At 43.8% G+C, this 20,961-nt stretch overlaps 1 protein-coding gene across 1 annotated transcript in view; it reads right to left on the bottom strand.

Moving 5' to 3' along the window:
• Positions 1 to 7,617, bottom strand: part of LOC145414194 (uncharacterized) — a 39,056-nt gene extending 31,439 nt beyond the window's left edge. The window contains exons 1-3 of the mRNA XM_080283770.1: positions 7,521 to 7,617; positions 2,738 to 2,916; positions 2,417 to 2,488 (exon numbers count right to left, since the gene is read on the bottom strand). Of these exons, the coding sequence (XP_080139896.1) occupies positions 2,417 to 2,488; positions 2,738 to 2,916; positions 7,521 to 7,617 (348 nt within the window). The remainder of the gene's footprint in view (positions 1 to 2,416; positions 2,489 to 2,737; positions 2,917 to 7,520) is intronic.
• Positions 7,618 to 20,961: the final 13,344 nt, after the last annotated feature.

Below are 20,961 nucleotides of genomic sequence, written 5' to 3'. Positions count from 1 at the left end.
CACCAACCTTCTCATAGCCTATCCTTTCTTTCCATTTAACCATGCTATTCAGATATAAGGGACTGAATAGGGAGGCTGCCAGAGATCAAACAACATGGAAAGCCACCATTAGGTGACCAAGACCAACACATACTAGCATGTTGGAGCCTTTATGATGTGATACATCTTTCTCAGAGCACATACTGTATTATCTCTTCCTGTCAACTCTCTGCATAGTGCTGTAACCCTATCTCCACTGTTCTAACTCTAGCCTTTTCATTTTCATCCCAGACCAAAGTTTCATACCTATATGCTGGTATGGGTACTGAAACTCCTTTATGCATTCCTCTTGTAGCTGCCAATCTTAGACTCCTTTTATATCAGGGTCTTTACAGCACCAGCCACTTTCCTTTCCTGTGGTAATTTACTTTCCACTTCATATGTATTTTTATCTCTCTTCTCTGTCATTGCACCTTGGTACTTAACTCCCTCACCAGTCCAAGTGTTTCTCCCTTCATCAACGCATCATTAAGAATATATGGAGTGGAGGGGAAATTGTTGAGTGCTGTGAAGAGTATGTACGAGGGAGCTAGGGCTACGGTGCGAGTGGATGGTGAGCTGAGTGAGTTCTTTGATCTCAATGTGGGACTGAAACAGGGGTGTGTAATGTCTCCATGGCTGTTTAATATATATATGGATGGGGTCGTAAAGGAGGTACAAGGTAGGGCAGTGGATGTGGGGGTGGCCCTAACGAATGAGGGTGAGATTTGGAAGCTTCCGGTGTTGCTGTTTGCTGATGATACAGTATTGTTGAGTGAAGATGAATGGGAGTTGCAAGGTTTGGTGAATGAATTTGGGACAGTGTGTAGGAGGAGGAAGCTGAAAGTTAATGTAAACAAAAGTAAAGTTATGGTGTTTGAGAGGAATGAAGTCACAGAGTGTGCAGTGAGGTTGGATGGTGAGGATATGGAGAATGTGAGTGCATTCAAGTACTTGGGTAGTGTGATGAGTAAGGATGGAACTTTGGGGGATGAAGTGCGTGAAAGGGTACAGCAGGGAAGGAAGGTTGTAGGCATGCTGAAAGCAGTGATGAGAAATAGGGAAGTGAGTATGGAAGTTAAGAAGTCTCTGCATGATGGTATTGTGATCCCTACCCTGACGTATGGAAGCGAGGCGTGGACCTTGCAAGAGGGAACAAGTCAAGAGTGAGAGCAGTGGAAATGAGTTACTTGAGAGGAGCATGTGGAGTGACATGGAGGGACAGGTTGACGAATGAAGAAGTGAAGGAACGTTGTGGGGTAGATGTGGATGTGGTTGAAAAGATTAGGAGAAATACACTGAGGTGGTTTGGACATGTGGAGAGGATGGAGAGTGAAAGACTGACTAAGAGGGTGTATGTGGGTGAGGTGGAGGGAGGGAGAGGGAGGGGTAGACCGAGGATGAGGTGGAGGGATGGAGTTGAGAGGTATATGAGGGAGGGGGGGGTGAGTTGGGGGGAGGGGAGTCAAATGGTGGGTGACAGAGTGACTTGGAGGCGTTTTGTCTGCGGCCACCCTTTGCGGGATTAGGGCGTCGGGCTATAGATAGATAGATAGATCAACGCATCACACAAAGAATAACCATATATCTCAGCAACCATCTCTTAAATCTAACTTACTTTCAAGACATGATGGCCATAGTAAAACTTTGCAACCCACAAAGCTCTCATTCACTTTTAGCCTATAAGTAGTGCAGTCTCATCTGCATACATCAGATGAGATACTCTATCATTCACTATTCATTACCATCCTCATCCCTTTCTCCATAACCTGAAGTTCTACCTCTTCCATTACCCCATCCACATGTACTCATATACAGCACAGTAATAACAAACCATGGGGATATCTCACTCCAGCACTAATATCAATCACTCACTGGACACACATCTTACAATGACATCACTACCAGAAATGAAAGCTCTTGGCAGCATGCAACGGACTTCCATAATTTTATCTTTCATTCAAATGATTCTTCAATACCCATACCATACTTTCTTACACATTCATCTACTCCATCAAGCCATTTTATTGACCATCCATACTTCCTACCTTCAATCTTATATACATACCATTTTTACAAACCCTTTCACATTAGTCTTTTCATGTACCATGCTGTCTCAGAACACTCTCCTACCCTCTGATCAGTTTACTGTCTTACACCAAAATATTTTTCATGAATTCCATCTCCTTATTCTAACCAGTCTATGCAACCCATGTATATCCCTGATCAGCCAAATTTTCTCTGTTCGTATTCTTTATGTTTCACAATATTCACAACCTTGCTCATATATTTTGCATTATAATATCTACATCTGAAAAAAGCAGTCAATAATTACTAGTCTTCACCCAGTACAGGCCAGTACAGTGCTGTAAATATCTGACATGTGATTCCCACTCACATGGAACCTGGAGTGGGAGTTCTGACGGGAACTAAGTGGTGGACGCATGGGGGGGAAGCGAGGTCTTGAGCCCTGGGAAGAAAAATCCATGAGAAAATAAGCTGAAAGCTGATATCATCTAATCATCAGATTTTATTACAGTGTACGTACAACTGTTTACTCTGCAGAACAAGTTTGATGTCTACTCCAGATAAAAACCTCAGGAAAAGCTTGTGGAAGTTGAACTTATCCTAATGAAACTTGATACCGTACTTCAGTGCAAAAAATCAGAGATATGAGTATTTTCATTGCAGTATCACTACCATAGAAGGCTTCACTAACCAGAGGCTGAGGTTTCCCTGTGAACACCATTCCTATCATTCTTTCTCTTATGACATCAAAATTGTCCCGCTGCCGGAGACTGATGAAGGCCTCGGCAACAGGCGGAGGCATCAGCTCCTCCACCTCCTCATCTGTGGCTGCTCCCGCTTCATCCAGCCGCTCCAGTGTCAGTTCATACCCTGATGATGGTCACCTTTGTTTTACTGTACTGTAATGGAACTGAGCTGTAATATTTTACCTTTATATTCAGATTGATTTCCTTACTTCACATCTTTGTATTATACAGTACTGTATATGTTTCTTATCCTATCCAGTCTATGTAACCAACATACATTCCTTAACATTTTCATTTCCAGTCTTCACTCTCTTGGTTTTTTCATGTTTTGCCATATCAAAGTCTTACACCACAGTTTCACAGATGCATTCTTTTATAGCCTCTGCATTTAGTTCTTTTTCTCACATCAAAGCTTTCATAGCAACAGCCACTTTTCTTAATTGTGCCATTAGGCTTTCCAGTTCCTTTACCAGTTTACTGCTCTAATCTATTTCAGCATCAGGGTTCTTAAACTATTCCGCCAATTCAAGTCTCTCTCCATTCACCAGCACATAACACTGTCTCTTCCTATCTCTCAATAACAGTAATTTTGCTTTTATTTACATTTACTATTTGTACTTTCACACCATGCCACTCACAGAAATACACAAAACTCTAAATCAGTCTAGCAATGACACAAGCCATTACCAGTATGCACCAAATCATCTGTTAACATCAGATCTGTAGCAAGAATAACAGACAGAAGAAAGAAGTTAGTAGAGGAGTGAAAGATAAAAATGGTAGATTGATAGTGGAGAAGAGAGAAGAAGTGAGCAGAGGGAAAGAACAAATTAAGGAACTGTTAAACATTGAGGACGAATGTAATGCAAGTATAAGTGGCTGGAGAATGGCTGGGAGAAGAAGGGAAGTGAGAAGGGAAGAAGATATCAGTAGGATGGAAGTAGTGAAAGCAATGAAGAAAGTCAAAATGGGGAAAGCCCCAGGAATTGATGAAGTGTGTGATGAAATGATGAAACATGTGGGAGAGATAGTAGTAGAATGGGTATGGAAGACGTGCAGATTGGCCTGGGAGGAAGGTAGACTCCTGGAGGATTGGAAAGCAGGTATAAGTATTCTCCTGTACAAAGGAAAAGGGGAAAAAGATATGTTTAGTAATCACAGGGACATTTGTCTTCTTAGTGTAATAGGAAAAGTATATGAGCATGGTACGATACTTATTGACAGAGTTAGGGAAATAACAGAGGAACGAATTGGAAAAGAGCTGAAAGGTTTTAGGAAGGGAAGAGATTGTCTATCTATCTATCGCAAGACGCCGCAATCCTATAAGGAGTGGCCACAAACAAATCGCTTCCATGTCGCCCTGTCCCTCACCATTTCACTGCCCTCCTCCCAGCTCACATCTCCTTTTCTCATATAGCCTACCTCTCCACTCCATCCCTCTATCATTTTTCTCAGTCTCCCCCTCCCCCTTCTCCCCCTCCACCTCATTCACATACTGTACACACTCCTTGTTAGTCTCTCGGTCTCCATCTTCTCCACATGGCCAAATCACCTCAGTGCATTTCTCATAATGTTTTCTATCACATCACACCATAATGCTCCTTCACTTTCTCATTTGTCAGTCTGTCTCTCCATTTAACTCCACCGGCTCCTTTCAGATAGCTCATTTCCACTCTCATTCTAGACCTGTGTCCTTCCAACAAGGTCCAAGCTTCACTCCCATACATTAGACTTGGTATCACAATACTATCATGCAGCGACTTTTTTACGTCCATGCTCACTTCCCCATTTCTTATCACTGCTTTCAAAGAACCAGCAACCTTTCTTCCTTGTTGCGCCTTTTCAAGCACTTCATCCTCCAAACTTTCATCATTACTCATCACACCACCCAAATACTTAAATGCACTCACATTGTGTATTTCCTCATCATCCAACCTCAGTACATTCAATGATTTCATTTCTCTCAAATGCCATAGCTTTACTCTTCCCTATATTCACCTTTAGATTCTGCTTTTTACACACTCTTCCAAACTGATGCACTAAGCCTTGAAGTTTCCTTTCATCTTCATTTAATGATACTGCATCATCTGCAAACAACAATACCGTAAGTTTCCAAATGCTGCCCTCTCTCATTAGAGCTACTCCAACATCCACTGCCCTACCTTGTATCTCTTTTATAACCCCATCCATATACAAATTGAACAGCCATGGAGACATGACACATCCCTGTTTCAATCCCACATTCAGATAGAAAAATTCACTCAGTTCACTATCCACACACACAGCAGCCTTGGCCTCCTCATACATACTCTTCATGGCATTCAACAACTTCCCATTTACTCCATATACAGTATTCTTTATGTTTTCCACATTCCTTGTCTATCCACTGTTATATGCTTTCTCCGAATCCATGAAGTTTCCATTAGCTTCTTTCCCTTCTCAGATATTCATCCTTAGGTCTTTAGTGGAAAAGTTTCTAGCGAAGAGAAAGAAGTTGTATGCAGCCTTTATGAATTTGGAGAAAGCATATGACAGAGTGGATAGACAAGGAATGTTGAAAATATTAAGTACCATGTACACGGTAAACTCTCAATTATCCGACATAAGTCAGCCAAGCCCTACACCAGTTAAAGTAAAATGCCAGATACAGTGTTGCATTGTACTCCTCATCAGCTCAATACTTGGTGTCGAGCAGGATAGTAAGTTATTATCTGTCTCGAACCTCTACCCTAAAAACTTTCCCATCAGTAAAAGGTGAAAATTAATCATAAAATAAGACAGAGTAATGATACAATACAGTAATACTGTACAGTGCCAGTTGGCTACTGTTTATGAGCCAATTGATACACCTCAGCAATGGATATTGCATTGAAACACTGGCTACGTCCTGTTTCAGCACTGGATATTGCATAATTTCATACGATATTGCTTTAACAGAGCCGAGCCAGCAGCGCTGGATATTGCACTGGGCCGGATATTGTGATGATGGAGGAGAAAATGCGAAGCTGTTGAATACTGTGAACAATATATATGAAGGTGCTGAGGCTGCAGTGCATGTGGATAGTGAACTGAGTGAATTTTTCTATCTGAGTGTTGGATTGAAATAGGGATGTGTCATGTCTCCATTGTTGTTCAGTCTGTATATGGATGGGGTTATAAAAGAGATACAAGGGAAGGCAGTGGATGTTGGAATGGTCCTAATGAGTGAGGGCAGCGTTTGGAAACCTCCTGTACTGTTGTTTGCAGATGATACTATATTGTTAAAATGAAGGCCAAGGGGAACTGCATGCTTGGTGAATGAGTTTAGGAGAGTGTGTAAGAAATGGATTCTAAAGGTGAATGTGGGGAAGAGTAAAGTTACGGTCTTCAAGAGAAATGAAGTCACTGAATGGACTGAATGATAAGGAAATGGAAAATGTGAGTGCATTCAAGTACAGGTATACCCCAGTATACAATTGGTTAAGTAAAAACCCATTGTTAGGCAAGGTGTCGTATTTCAGGGTAGATTTAACGTAAAGTATAGGAATGCATTTTGGGGCCTTGGGTTTGTTCCCCTCCCCCCCAAATGAGTCCAAAAACAAGTTTAAAGCCAAACTAAATGGCCTAACAGCTGTCAAAGAAGCTAACCTAAGCCTAACACCTGAAAGTAACTCACTAAAACCAACAAATAAAATTTGAAAATCATCAAATATAAGTGTGGAGAAATCGACCTTAGTAAACTGTATCCCAAAATGACAATGTTCACCCCACCTATGGGTAAAACACATTAATCTGTCTAAAAACTGTTTATAAATCAACCTAAACACACAATTTTAGTCTAAAATATCATCAAAATCGAATTTTAAAAAATCTAAACCCATTATTAAACCAGGGTTTGACCATCATTAGGCAGGGTATGATGGACTTTCCACCCCCATCATTAAGCCAGGGTATCGCATCTAGAGGTATCATATATCGAGGTATACCTGTACTTGGGTAGTGTGATGAGTAGCTAATGAGGATGGAAGTTTGGAGGTTGAAGTGCTTGAAATGGTGCAACAAGGAAGGAAGGTTGCTGGTTCTTTGATGGCAACGATAAGCAATAAGGAAGTGAGCATGGAAGCAAAAAAGTCGCTGCATGATAGTACTATGATACGAACTCCAACAAATAGAAGTGATTGGACCTTGTTGGAAGGACACAAGTCAAGAGTGAGAGCAGTGGAAATGAGTTATCTGAGAGGAGCATGTAAAGTTACATGGAGAGAGACTGAAAAATAAGGAAGCAAAAGAGTGCAATGGTGTAGATGTGGATGTGACAGAAAGTAATAGGAGAAATACACTGAAGTTGTTTGGCCATGTGGAGAGGATGGAAAGCAAGAGACTAATGAAGAGAGTGTATGCGAGTGAGTTTGAGTGGGGGAGAGGGAGGGGGAGGCCGAGATGAGATGAAGGGATGGAGTGGAGAGGTATATGAGAGAGAGGGGTGTGAGGTAGAGGGGTGGGCAGTGAAATGACGGGGGACAGGGCGACATGGAACAATTTGTTTATGGCCACCCCTTACGGGATTATGGCGCTTGGCAAGAGACAGACAGACATAAGAAAGAATGTCAACAAATATACTATACATAACCAACAGGAAATAAAAGGTCAACTGAGAGCTCCTTTTGTAATATATACTTCTAAACTACAGTTTTACCAGATAGCAGAATAAAAATTAGAAAGACATAATTTTTAAGTTAATGGGCTAACCTGCAGCTTTGGCAGCCCTGATGAGCTCCTCGGCGGGTGATAGCAGGGTGGCATTGGGGTGGATGGTGTCCTGTCTGGCCTCAGCCCTGGGAGACATGGTGGTGCCTGTCTCTCCTTCAGCACCCTGTCCCACTGCCACACCCAGTAACACTGCCAACACCACTGTCTGAGAGGGATAAATGTAGAAGTGGGGGCATGTGCAGTGAGAGGAGGGGAGGAGAGGAGGAGGAAGGTAAAGGATATCAGACGTAGGTTTGACAAGAGGTCGTTACTAGGGAGACTAGGAGAGGAGGAGGAGGAAGGCAAGGGGTATTAGATGTAGGTTTGACAAGAGGTCATTGCTGGGCCAGACAAATGCAGAGATCCTTTAGCTAAGGCAACCCCTTGCAACAGTACAATATAGAATTTTTTTACCTGCAGCCCATGCACATTCTGGATATGAGGCAACCTCAGTGACCCATGAATTAAGGCAAGTTTGTTCCACTGGAAATACATTCAGGATAGCACACATAATGATGATATAAATGAACAGTAATATGATGTGGGCACTGAAATACCTGCACGGCAGGATGAACCCGACACCACCACCCCAGGAGGAGAGTATGAGGGGGTGACACCCACCCCACAAGGGGACTACAGAGAGGCTGGCTTACCTTGCTCGCCGTCCAGGCTAAAGTGACATATCTCTCCCGTGACCCGGCACCCCTCTTCACCGCAGCCAGACCACCCAGCAGTGTGCAGGGAAAGTACACTACTCTTCAGCAGTGGGAATGCTCACCAGAATCGGAGTGGGACTTGTACTGACAAGCTCCCAAGCACACCCTCGGATGGAGAGTCCCCTGGATCAGCCTCCTATTTAATAGAGGACTCAGGAGGAGCGTCAAGGGTTGCTATCCCCTTGAAGCAGGAGGGCACGCTCCATCAGAGCTGTGGCAAAAGCCGAGAGAGCTCATCTGACCTCTTCCTCCCCCTGCCCCTGGGACAACACCTTCCCCGCCGGAAGGAGGGCATGCTCCGTCAGTGCTGTGGCAAAAGCCGAGAGAGTTTGTCTGACCTCTTCCTCCCCCCAGCACCAGGACAGGAATCTCGACCCCTACGGATGGAGGGCACGCTCCGTTGGAGCTGTGGTAAAACCCAGGAGAGTTTGCCCAACCTCCTCCCCCCACAGTCACAGGGGCTGGTATCCCAGGTCTTACGGCCAGAGCGCAGGCCCTGCCGGATCCATGGCTGTGGCAGGGAGAGCCCAACAGGCACTATCTCCCAGCCGCCTGGGTCGGCGGTGTCCCAAAGAGTCGCCTCTGACTCCTCCCGCTCTCTGGCCTCCTCTAGGAGCCCAGGCAGTGCCCAACTGAGCTGCATGACGGAGGGAGAGTTCCCTGGATCTCCCCCGCATACCCTGGACCGGGGTTTCAGTGGGGCCCTATGGGCCCACCAAGCAGGAGGCTCGGCCCTCGGTCGCCCTCCCTCTGCCAGTCCTCAGGTTCCTGTAGAGGGGAACGCCCCTAGTGCCGCCCACCACCTCTGCGGCAAAGTAAGGCACCCCTCTCCCCGCCTCTCAATCCGAGAAGGTGGGATTTGCTCCCTTACCCGAGACCAACTGGGTGAGACGTCCCCGAGGCCAGGCGTCCAGTCCTTGCAGCCCCGCCTTCCCCAGGTGCTGACGGGCTGCGCCAGGATGAAAGGCCACAGTCCAACCCTGACGGCCTTCTCCTCCAGTCGAGACTACTGCTCCTGCAGACAGCAGGCCTCCCCAGATGCACGCCATGGCTGTCGGCCCTCCCCCGGTGTAGGTGGCTGTGGCCGCCCCTGCCAGATGAGACAACAGCCCAGTAAGGACATTGCCCTCCACCCGGCTGACCCTAGGTCCGGGCCTCCCCAGGTCCTCTCCCAGGACCCCAATGACGACTAAGGGCCGGCGCTGAACGGTGCGCCTCTTGGCCCTCTTTGGCCCTAGCCTGGAAGCCCTGCCTCCCGCCGGGCCGTCATGGCTAGGGAGCCGCCTAACACACCACCCGCCCACTCCTCCCGGACTAGTGGTGGCTACACGAACCACCATCCCCCACACCACTCATTGGATGGCCCGCCTCCCACGCCTGACCGCCATCTGGAGCTCCCGGCGTAGGGCCTCTGTCCATGGGCCATGTCCTCCCCTCCACACAAACTGTGAGTACCACACACTGTGACTATCTGCTCCCCTAGTGCCATTGGACCCCTTCTCCAGTGAACTAACCCCTGTGACCCTTCCTGGCACCCACGGTGAGCCTCCCCAGTGTGACATACCCCTCCTCAGTGTTTCACCCCATACACTTCCCCTTCCCCCAGCAATTGCGACAGTACCTCCCCTCAATGTGTCATAGTGAATTCTACTTGTGATCTCGTACACAGAGTGTTCAACACCTCTCCCCAGGGGCTGGCTTCCCAATAGTGACAACTCTCCCCACAGTGCCGCTCCCCCCCTACCGAGCAGTATGCCTCAGTGTGATCCTTTCCCCCAGTGTGTTCTCCCTCTCCCTTCCCCAGGCCCCAGCCCCCGTCCCCCACACGCATAAACCCACCCTAGACTCACTCATCCAGCCTTCCCCCCCTTCCCCCCCTCACGCGTGAGCTGTCATATATTCTTGTCCCATGAGACGCGTATGTAGCCTAAGGTTAGCTAGGGCTCGTCTATGTGACGCATGACTATTGTATTAGCTAGGGCCTCATCCATGTTGCGCGAATCTCTAGACTTAAGGACTTGAATATATGCCGTCATACATGTCACGCGCCTGATGGAATGGATATACTGTACTATACTGTCTGTATATGGGCATGTGACATACCTGACCTATTGTGGTAGTATTGTCTGCGACACCGTGTGGATATACTCTCAATTTAGGAAGGTGAAATCCCGTGTATAAGCCAGAACTTGCTGAACTAGGTGGAAAGTGATTGTTGCATATATATTTCTGAGTCATTGTAAGTTCCTTAGTTTTGCTCATAGAACGGTGTGTGTTTGTCTTTTTGATAATATATAATTGTGCCTTTGACCAGTGGTGTTTGTGTTTTTCCTTCCTTGCCTGTGACTAACCCGGTCGGGAGTAAAGAACCCAAGGTCGCACCGTACCTGAACCCGAGAAGTCGGCGTTCAGAATACGCTGCATATCAGGCACCATAAAATAACCTGAATATAAGACAGCTTTTCATCTATCTACAGTATCTATCTATCTATCTATCATTTGTTTTTAAAGGCTCCAACCAACATGCTTGCATGCGTCGGCCTTGGTCACCTAATGGCGGCTCTCTATGCTGCTCAGTCTCTGGCAGCCTCTCTGTTCAGTCCTTTAACCCTTGAGGTTACACTCAATGACCTTGTCCTAGGTCTTTTTCGGTTGATCTCTCGCAGCCCTACCCCTAACGTTAATAGTTCTCATTTTCTGCACCCAAATGTTACCCCCCTTCCCCTCCACACGCCCAAACCACCTCAATCTACCTCTCCTCATCACAGCACCAATACACTCCAGTCCCATCCTACCTCTTAACTCTTCCATCATAAACCTAGTCTCTCCACCCCTAGGTCTCGCACTCAAGGACACACTGCACATCCACATAATCATCGTCATTTCTGCAGGTTTGAGCGTGCGAATATCTTCTTCCTTTGTTGCCCAGGTCTCACTACCATACAGCATCACACTCCAAACATATGTGTGCATTTGTGTGAGTGTGTGTGTGTGTGTGTAATTCACCGGGTCGGTCAGGATCACCTGATGGTTGTGATCGTCAGCTTTTACCCTCCCGGAAGGGAGCTGAGAACTCATATAGTCCGATCTAAGGGCAAGGCTGTGACCTTCACACATGCACACACCCGTCCCCTTGCTCAAGGGGGACAGTAACCACCCACTTCGTCACTGAAACTTTGCAACCTGAGCGAGGCGCGAACTCCCGTCTACCAGATGGCAAGCGAGAACGTTACCACTGCACCAGCGAGCGGTGTGTGTGTGTGTGTGTGTGTGTGTGTGTGTGTGTGTTTTATCCAAGGGAGAAGGACCCAATGGCCAGGAGCCTGCAAATCGTTCCTTCCAAGAAAAATACAAAAACAATACAAAAGAAAGCCAAATTCATGATCCGTTCATATCGCGATGCCTGGACACGCTGCGTTTGAAAGACTGAAGATCATAGGAAGTAGGAAATACAGACAGAAGGGGACAGTTCCAGAGTTGACCTGTCGCATAAATGAAGGACTGGGAGTAACAGTTAACTCTTGCATTAGAGAGCTGGACAGGAAAGGGATGAGAGTTTGATGCTAGACGGGTGCTACGCGCCCGTTGTAGAGGTGGAGGGATGCAAGCACAGTTCAGAGGAGCAGTGATCACTGAAGTAGCGATAGAAAAGAGATAAAGATGCAACAGTGCGGCAAAGAGACAGAGGTTGAAGGGAGGCAGTAAGAGGAGAGTTAATGAGACGAAAAGCCTTTGACTCCACCTTCTTAAGAAGAGCTGTATGTGGGGAGCCTCCCCACAAATGAGAGTTGTACTCTACGCAGGGGCGAATAAAACCCGTGTATAAAGTCAACAACTGTGCAGGGGTAAAGAAGGTACGGAGTCGGCTTAGCACACCGAATCTCTTGGAAACAGATTTTACAAGAGATGTAATACGATCTTTCCAAGATTAGTCCCGAGAGGATGAAACCCCAAGTTTGTTTAAGGATGATGCAGGATTAAGCAGGATATTATTAAACATTAGTGGGTAGATCTACTCCTGTGGAAGATTTTATCGGGTTAATAGGTGTATGAACTGAGTCTTTGATGCATTAAAAACAAGATTACTTTTACCCAGTCAGAGATACGAGCCTAGCCAGACATTAGGTGTGCCATAGCCTCATCCCTTGTTTGTTGAAATAACTGCTGAGATGGACGTTGCGGGAACCGAATGGAAAAGTGAAGGGTGGAGTCATCAGCGTATGAGTGGATAGGGTTAGATGTACACCCTCTAAAAAATTTTTCGTCACCCCTTGCTCCGATACCCGTCGCAACGATCACTGTTACAGACGGCGAGAATACGTGGTGTGGTTGGTGCCCCTGTACTGTACCTCTCTCCCTCTCCCACTGGATTTCATCATTAGCAGATGAATTAACACACACCAGAAACACAGGGCCAGGGATACCAACCACGCACTGTAATTCAGGAACTGATTCAGAATGCCTCGTGTGGTGTGGCATAATGTATCGTGCCGTAAGTGTGCCGAAATTTTTTTTATAGCCTGTACAACTTAGAAGGTCATTGATTAATAAATGGAAGAGAGTTGGTGATCGGACAGAGCCCTGAGGAACAATACTGTTGATAGATCTAGGAGAAGAAGGTGGCATTCTACAACAGTAGCTATAGAACGACCAGACGACCAGAAAGGAAGTTATAGATGGGGACAGAGACAGAAGGATAGAAACCGTAAGAGGGTGTCTACTGTATGTACGTATCTAGATGTCTCTGTAATCAGTTTACACATGTAAAGTGGCTATTTAAGCTAAAGTACTTATATGTCTGTCTAAATCTACATCTATCTATCTGTCTATATCTATATCTCTCTATTTATCTATCCAGTTCCGAAGAAAGGAAGTTCGTCTGACCTCTCTGATTACAGTCCAATAGCTATCACGTCTTCTCTTGGTAAAGTATTTAAGACTGTAATTAATATGCACATAGTTAAACAATTGGAATCCAACAACTTAATTAGTGATAGACAGTATGGTTTTCGCCACGAAAAATCCACCGTTCATATGCTCAATCTCCTGATTCATACCATCCATCACTCGATTAACCAGCATGGAGAAACTTATGCAATAGCCCTTGATATTTCTAAAGCCTTTGACAGAGTGTGGCACCGTTCCCTGCTATCCAAACTCCCTTGCTATGGCCTATCAGCTTTTGTTCCTCTGATTTCCTCATATCTCAGCAACAGAAAGACAAAAGTAGATGATGTATATTCTAATTTCCACTTGATTAGTGCAGTTCTGGCTCCAACCCTATTCCTAATAATCATACTGATGATCTCTTATCTGTCACCCATAGTCCCATCCATTCATATACAGATGACTCAACACTTCACGGTTCATTCACGCTTGGACATCCATTTGCAGAGTTTAATATCTCTGACTCGCAACTCAGTGCAGCGATATCCGTAAATCAAGACTTGTCTGAGACCACTCAATAGGGACAAAGTAACACTCTCATTTAGTGCTGGGAAAACCAATTTTATACAGTTTGGTAATGAAAGGATGTTGCCTGATTCCTATATTGCCTTAAGTGTTCCTGGTGTTCCTGTCGCTAAAAATATTGAAATTCTCGGTGTTTCACTTAATGCCCTCAGCTGGATCTCTCACGTCAGAGCACTTGCTAAAACTGCTTCGAAGAAATTTGGATTATTGTCCAGAGTCTGTAGCTACTTCACTGACGAACAGTTAGCTATAATTTACATGTCATTTTTTTTTTTAAGTTTTGCACTGTCCCCCCCCCCTTTTTTTTTTTTATAAGGGCTAAGGCGTTGCTCTTAGGTAGAGGACTTAGGTTTGGAGTGTGTAGCACTTTATGACCGGGTACCCTTCATGATGTCGAACAGTGACCCTTGGGTGGACTTGAACCTCCGACCCTTCGGCCAGACCAATGCACTCTGAGTCACTGAGCCACGGCTGCTACACTGCTGGGGTGGCGGGACAGCGTTACTTCTCCCAGTGGGGAGGCTCGAGTGAGGCGCGAACTTTCAACCCTTTGGTCACGGGTCAGGCGCTCTACCACTGAGCCACCTTATTGAACTACTGCTTACTTGTGGAAAGAATGTGGAGTGGTTGTACTAAAACAACTGGGGAAAATTCAGAACAAAGTTGTTAGAATTATTAATAACCCTACTATTACAAATGAACTATCTCCTCTATGAGTAAGAAAGAATGCTGCCTCCCTTGCATTATTTTACAGATATTTTTATGGCTAAAGCTCAGACGAAGTTGCATCCATTGTGCTACCTCCTTACGCCTTCCCCCGCGCTACACAGGCATCTCGGAGCAGTCATGACTGGACTATTATACTGCCATCTTGCAGAATTTCTGCCTATCAGATTTTTTTTATTCCCCGAACTGCATCTCTTTGGAATTCGAATCCCCCAAGTGATTTCCCTCCAAACTTTAGCCTATGGCTGTTCAAGTTCACCTGTTACAGATTTTTTATGAATGGAGGACACCTGTAATAATTATGGTGTATGGATTTTTTTTTTTATTCATTTGTTTTTCCTTCCTCTGCTCTGTTATTTAAAGAAAATCTGTTTACTTATCTATCTATCTACCTACAATAACTATCAATATATATATATATATATATATATATATATATATATATATATATATATATATATATATATATATATATATATATATATATATATATATATATACCTAGGCTGCTTCCCCCAAGAAAAGGGAGGTAGCCGAGACAGAACGACACTCCCAATATATATATATATATATATATATATATATATATATATATATATACCTAAGCTGCTTCCCCCAAGGAAAGGGAGGTAGCCGAGACAGGACGACACACTCCCCATTTGCTCATCCATTCAAACACATTCATTCGCATCTTAGTCCCAAAGGGGAGAACGGACAGATCCTCACCACACCACACTGCACAAGGGTCAACTGCGCAATGCAATCAGTGACATCCGCAGCAGGGCCCGACAGCAGAGCTGGTTTACCCCTGCCACATCATAACAGACTCATCCCCTTACCCGCACCTGACCTGAAATAGCTGATCAGACCAAATGTGGGAGAATATCCCCTCAGGGCAGCGTCATCAATTATTCATATTATATATATATATATATATATATATATATATATATATATATATATATATATATATATATATATATATATACTGTATATAATATATATATATATATATATATATATATATATATATATATACTGTATATAATATATATATATATATATATATATATATATATATATATATATATATATATATATATATATATATATATATATATATATATATATATATATATCTATCTATCTATCTATCTATATCTAACTATCTATCTATATCTATCTATCTATCTATCTATCTATCTATATATATATATATATATATATATATATATATGTATATATATTGGTAGGTGGGGGCGCTCACCATCCACTCACTCAATGTAGTGCTGCTCTCGGATGTCTGCCCTGTCCTCTCCTCCATCCTTCTTTCCTTCCATCTTCATCTATCTTTCTTTCCTTCATTCTTTCCTCGTCCTTCTGCCTACGGGTAACTTTACACTCCCTCTTCTGTCTTTCATTCCTCCATTCTTTCCTCTTCCTTCTGCCTATGGGTGACTCTACACTGAATGACAAGCCACATGGTTTCCTGTACACCAGGAAACCATTTACTACGCTGGGTGGTAACCATATAACCAAATTTTGTCGCCTGGTGGTTTAGCGGGTAATTATTGTGCTCCAATCGGATTGAGCCGGTGAAGGTTTATATCCAAGGGATAGTTGGGGTTTATTGCTCACGTAATGCCTCTCAGGGATGAGTGAGTTTGGTCACTCTCATCTTAAATGTCAGGACCAACTGCCTAGCCCAGGGCTCCTACGCTCCTCATGGGGCAACGTAGGATTGGATGATGTATATATATATATATATATATATATATACATATATATATATATATATATATATATATATATATATATATATATATATATACACTTGTATATATATGCATGTTTAGATATAGATATATACTTTGGTTTACCCAGTCACTTTACATGTGCAAACCGTTTACTGAGAGACACCTAGATTCACGTATAGACACACACACAAACACAGATGAACACACATACATACATATATGAGACAAAAGACAATTTTGATAGCCACACCCACCCCCGTAATATTATAAGGGAAAAGAAATTACTATCAACAGAGTAGGGGGAGCAGCAAACCTTGAGGGGGGGGGGGGAATTGCTATAAATTCTGGTCAGGGTGAAGGTCTACTACGGTGGAAAATTTCGTGTGCCCACTAAAAACTATGGCCTTGTCACCTACACCCCACCCCCAGCCCTACAAGGTTCAGTCCTTCTGGAGTAGGGTAACTATCAAGGGTTCCACCCGACCTGGGATGTGGCTGGGGTGATCGTCTAACAGTAAGCAAAATTTTGTGTTCCTGGATTGAAAACCGTGGGTGTGCATAAAGACCTCAGCCAAGACCCCTGTGGGCTGCCCCCCTCCCCTCCGTGAGGGTGGCCTTTGACGGTCTTACCCTGCTTAAAATATGTTCCCAGTAAAGATATACCACTGTGCAAATTTCATGTTCCTAAGCAAAAACAATGGCATTGTCCCCCCTGGGGGCCACTCCCTCCTCCTGTGGGGGTTAGTCATTGGGCGATCCCACCCTGCCTAAAACGACATCAGGGTAAACGCCTACAAATATGCAAAAGTTTTGTTTTCTTAGGTTAAAAGCTATGGCCATGCATAATGACTATGCTGGGACTCTTAAGGGACATCCCCACTCCCTTAAGGAGCGACCTACCGCGATTTCACCGTTCCTTAAACATGGCTGGGGTGAACGTCTATCGATATGCAAAATTTCATGTTCTTTCGTTATAAACTTGACGGTACATAACAACTTTGGCTGAGACCACTGGGGGTGGTCCGTGGGGGTACCACCATGCTCACAACGTGGTGTGACAGGAGCTCTGCCATTGTGTAAAAATTCGTGTTCCCAAGTTAAAAAAAAAAAAGGAAAAATACTGTCTCACAGTTTTGTGTGAGACACCTTGGGAGCATTCCCCCGTCAAGGACGGCAGGGTGGTCCTCGGGGTCCCATCTGACCTGAAATTTGGCCTGGGGTAGGTATACAGCTATTCGAGACTTCGTTTTCTTAACACTCCTCCAAAAAGACCTGGCCCTTATTCTTCAAAGAAGCACAGTAACTCAGTGAGTAGGGCCAAAGTAGCTCAGTGGTAGCGCTTGTGCTTCACGACCGTAGGACTGGGAGATTGAGCCCGCACCAGGTAGATTACTTGTACTGTATTTTTGATGACAGATGCAGTGGTCTCTCCAAAGATTCCTCCTTGCACTGCAGAGATTTATGGTACATTGGTTCCGGCTCGATGGATTCATCCTCAGTGAGGGAGGGAGGGAGGGAGTGACGCAACAGCAATAACATTATATTTGGTCACCCCTGTTGGTGCTGCAAAACACACACACACACACACACACACACACACACACACACACACACACACACACACACACACACACACACACACACACACACACACACACACACACACACACTTGACCCAGGTATCCAGATATAACCCTATGGTTCACGAGTTAGTTTGGCAGCAATATCATGACTGATAAGGTGTCATGTCGTTGGTAACCAACAACCCATTTACAGCTTTCAGTCACACCTATATCTCTCAGAAATAACAATCCACGTGTGAAAGGTAAATCAAGTACTGCAGTCAATGAAGCCTAACTGCCTCAGTGTACGTACACACAGTTGCTCCTGCCTCGCTGCGGCCACTGTTGGACTAAACAGGAAAGTTACGAGTACGTCAGTCACTGGAGACCCATACTGAACCTCGATATGGCCTGGCGACCCAATTTTGGATCATAATCAAAGGATCAAGAACTAATGTCTTGCAAGATGCGGTATCAGGCAACAGATAGACAAACAGTGAGGCAATGCTAGACACACGTCAGACAAGAACCGTATTGTAGGTGGCATAGAAGACTGTAACACATTTTTTTTATATACTTATTACGCACATTACACCTTAACTACTTTACTTTATTTACATGTTTCAAGTATCAACAAAGAGTGCATTAGCAGAATAAGAGTGTAAGAAGGTGTAACCTTAACATGCCAATTAAATCTCTGAGGATGAGGTGCTATTGTCTCCTAAAACGCCTTCAGTGGGGGCATTCTTGTCAGCTTAGAAGGCTCTTAGCAACTCCTCCTTGCAATTATATACGTACATTTTTCAGTACTGCAAGTTAATATTCTTTTGTACGTTATTAGCAACTTCATTGCTGGGGCATTTATTTCTATCTCCACACGATTTTATTCACTTCGAAGTTCGGGATAGACTTTTCGAACTGGTGGGGTCAGACGCAGCCTTCATTAATTCCTTCAGTACCAGGGATCTTTCGTAATCTAAATATTGTCGTCTAGATGCAGCAGTCATAAAATCAGATTGACATACTAAGGGTTGGAGTGGTCGACATTAAAAAGATACATCGGGCTAATAGGAAAACAAGTATACTGGGATGTAATATGCAAAACAAACCGCTAACGAACAGGTGCTAAAAAGCCTCCTAAGCTCACGATAATAAGGGCACTAATGATGATACTCCTCAGCAAGCTCCATTGGTACTCAATGGTCCATGCTTTTCAGTACTCACACATAACGAAGTAAACATGCTGAGGCTGGTGAGTAAGGCGGTCCAGAATCACCTCTACGCCAGCATCTGAAAAAGTAGTTCAGCACAGTAATAATAATAAAGATGTGCAGTTTCTTCCTGTGAATTAAAAGAAAACAGGGAAACCGCATACCCAATCCTGTGATAGGGATACATTCAGAGAGCAGCAGCAGCAGCAACAGTATTGGTATAAGTAGTAATAGTAGTAATAGCAGGCTAGTAGCTGTAGCAGCAGCAGCAACAACAACGGTAGTAGTACTGTAGTAGGGTAGTAGTTTTAGCAACAGCAGCGGCAACAGTAGTAGTAGTAGTAGTAGTTAGCGGATGGGAACTCATTCTACAGAATGTATTAAGATTTCAAGGCGATGTCTGCCCTCCTTCTAGTTTGTATTCTTTGTCAGTTCTGAATGGGGGATGAACCCCTAAATATAATGGTTGGAAATTTTATGTAGTGGAAGACATTATCAAGGAACCAGACTACCCGGTCTGGGAAACTTCACTGAAATCCATATGCTCACTTTCCTCTAGTTCTGTTATTTTTTTTCTTTGTGTGCGGGGGAGGGAGGGAGGGGGGGCTGACAACCCATGAATCATCAGGGGTTATGCCCCACAGTTATCACATAAGGGATGAGAGTCCACTGTACAACATGCATCAATATCAAAACCATATCTGCCCTCCTTTCACTATTTCTGACAATTCTTAATTTGGTGAGGGATCTGACCCCTCTAAAAATCATGGTGGTAATATTGCATAATAGAAGACCATCGAAGTAAACAGACTATCTCAGCTAGGAATTTTAATTCAGATCCAACAAATAACCTAGGAGGAGTTCACACACACACACACACACACACACACACACACACACACACACACACACACACAGGCTAAATCTCGCGCAACGGTATAGGGCATTACCGTAAATAATACCATACTATTGTACTTCGCAAGGTAATAACAGTAGTAATATAATAATAATCATCATCACCATCATCATCATTATCATCATCATCATCATCATCATCATCATCAAAATTATCATCGTCATCATTATCATCATCATCATCATCATCATTATCATCATCATCATTATCCCGTTCCCAGCTAATAATAATAATTAAAAGGGGTAAATCATTAGAACAGCTACTAAAATGTCATCATTATACCTATTCAAACACAGTTTCCTATTTTCATTAACTCCTGTTTATTACAATGACTTTATCATCATCATCATCAACAACATCATCACAATCATGTTCCCCACTAATAGAGGAAAACATACCGGTGCATAAATGCAACAACTACAAAATGTTATTATCATAACTTTTTTTACTCAATTATTAATTCCTATATTACGATTAATTTTGATTCTATGCTCTATTTTTGTTACCGCCCATCCATTTTCCTTAGCATGAAGCAGACCTATGGAGTGTTAAAAAGTCCCCCTTAACCCCATCAGAAGATCGACGTCTTTACTCCGGCAACCATCTGACCATTATATTCAGCCTGGGGTAGAAAGTCGCCAGTAGCCCGCTTAGTTCCATTTTTTTTTTTTTTTCGAATTTAACCCCTTCAATTCGACGACATCTTTGATTCTTGCTACCACTAAACAGTTTACTTTAGGAGAGACATTTCAAGCTGGATGGTATAGATATAATTCAATATATATATATTTTTTTTTCACCCCAAGATAAAATTTAACAACTTTATTCACCACGAAGATACCTTTAAGACTAGTTTAACCGTCTGGAGGTAGCAAAAATAATCTGTAAAATGTCATAAGGCTGAAAACGGTTAATTCTTATTCAATTTGTAGAGGACTTCTCACGGTGCCGGTGTTAGAAAGTCTCCTGGTCTCAATTACTTCGTCAGTAAGATGATGTCATTACCAACACCTTTAATACGATGACGTAGTTCTTATTAATTTCTTCCCATCTCCAGATAATATTCGTAGGACAGCCGTTG

The sequence above is a fragment of the Coenobita brevimanus genome, chromosome 98, assembly GCF_032717465.1.
Source record: "Coenobita brevimanus isolate Jiangsu-jjx chromosome 98, ASM3271746v2, whole genome shotgun sequence".
Lineage (NCBI taxonomy): Eukaryota > Metazoa > Arthropoda > Malacostraca > Decapoda > Coenobitidae > Coenobita > Coenobita brevimanus.
The sequence above is the reverse complement of the archived record's forward strand: the minus strand, read 5'-3'. Positions and strand labels throughout refer to the sequence as shown.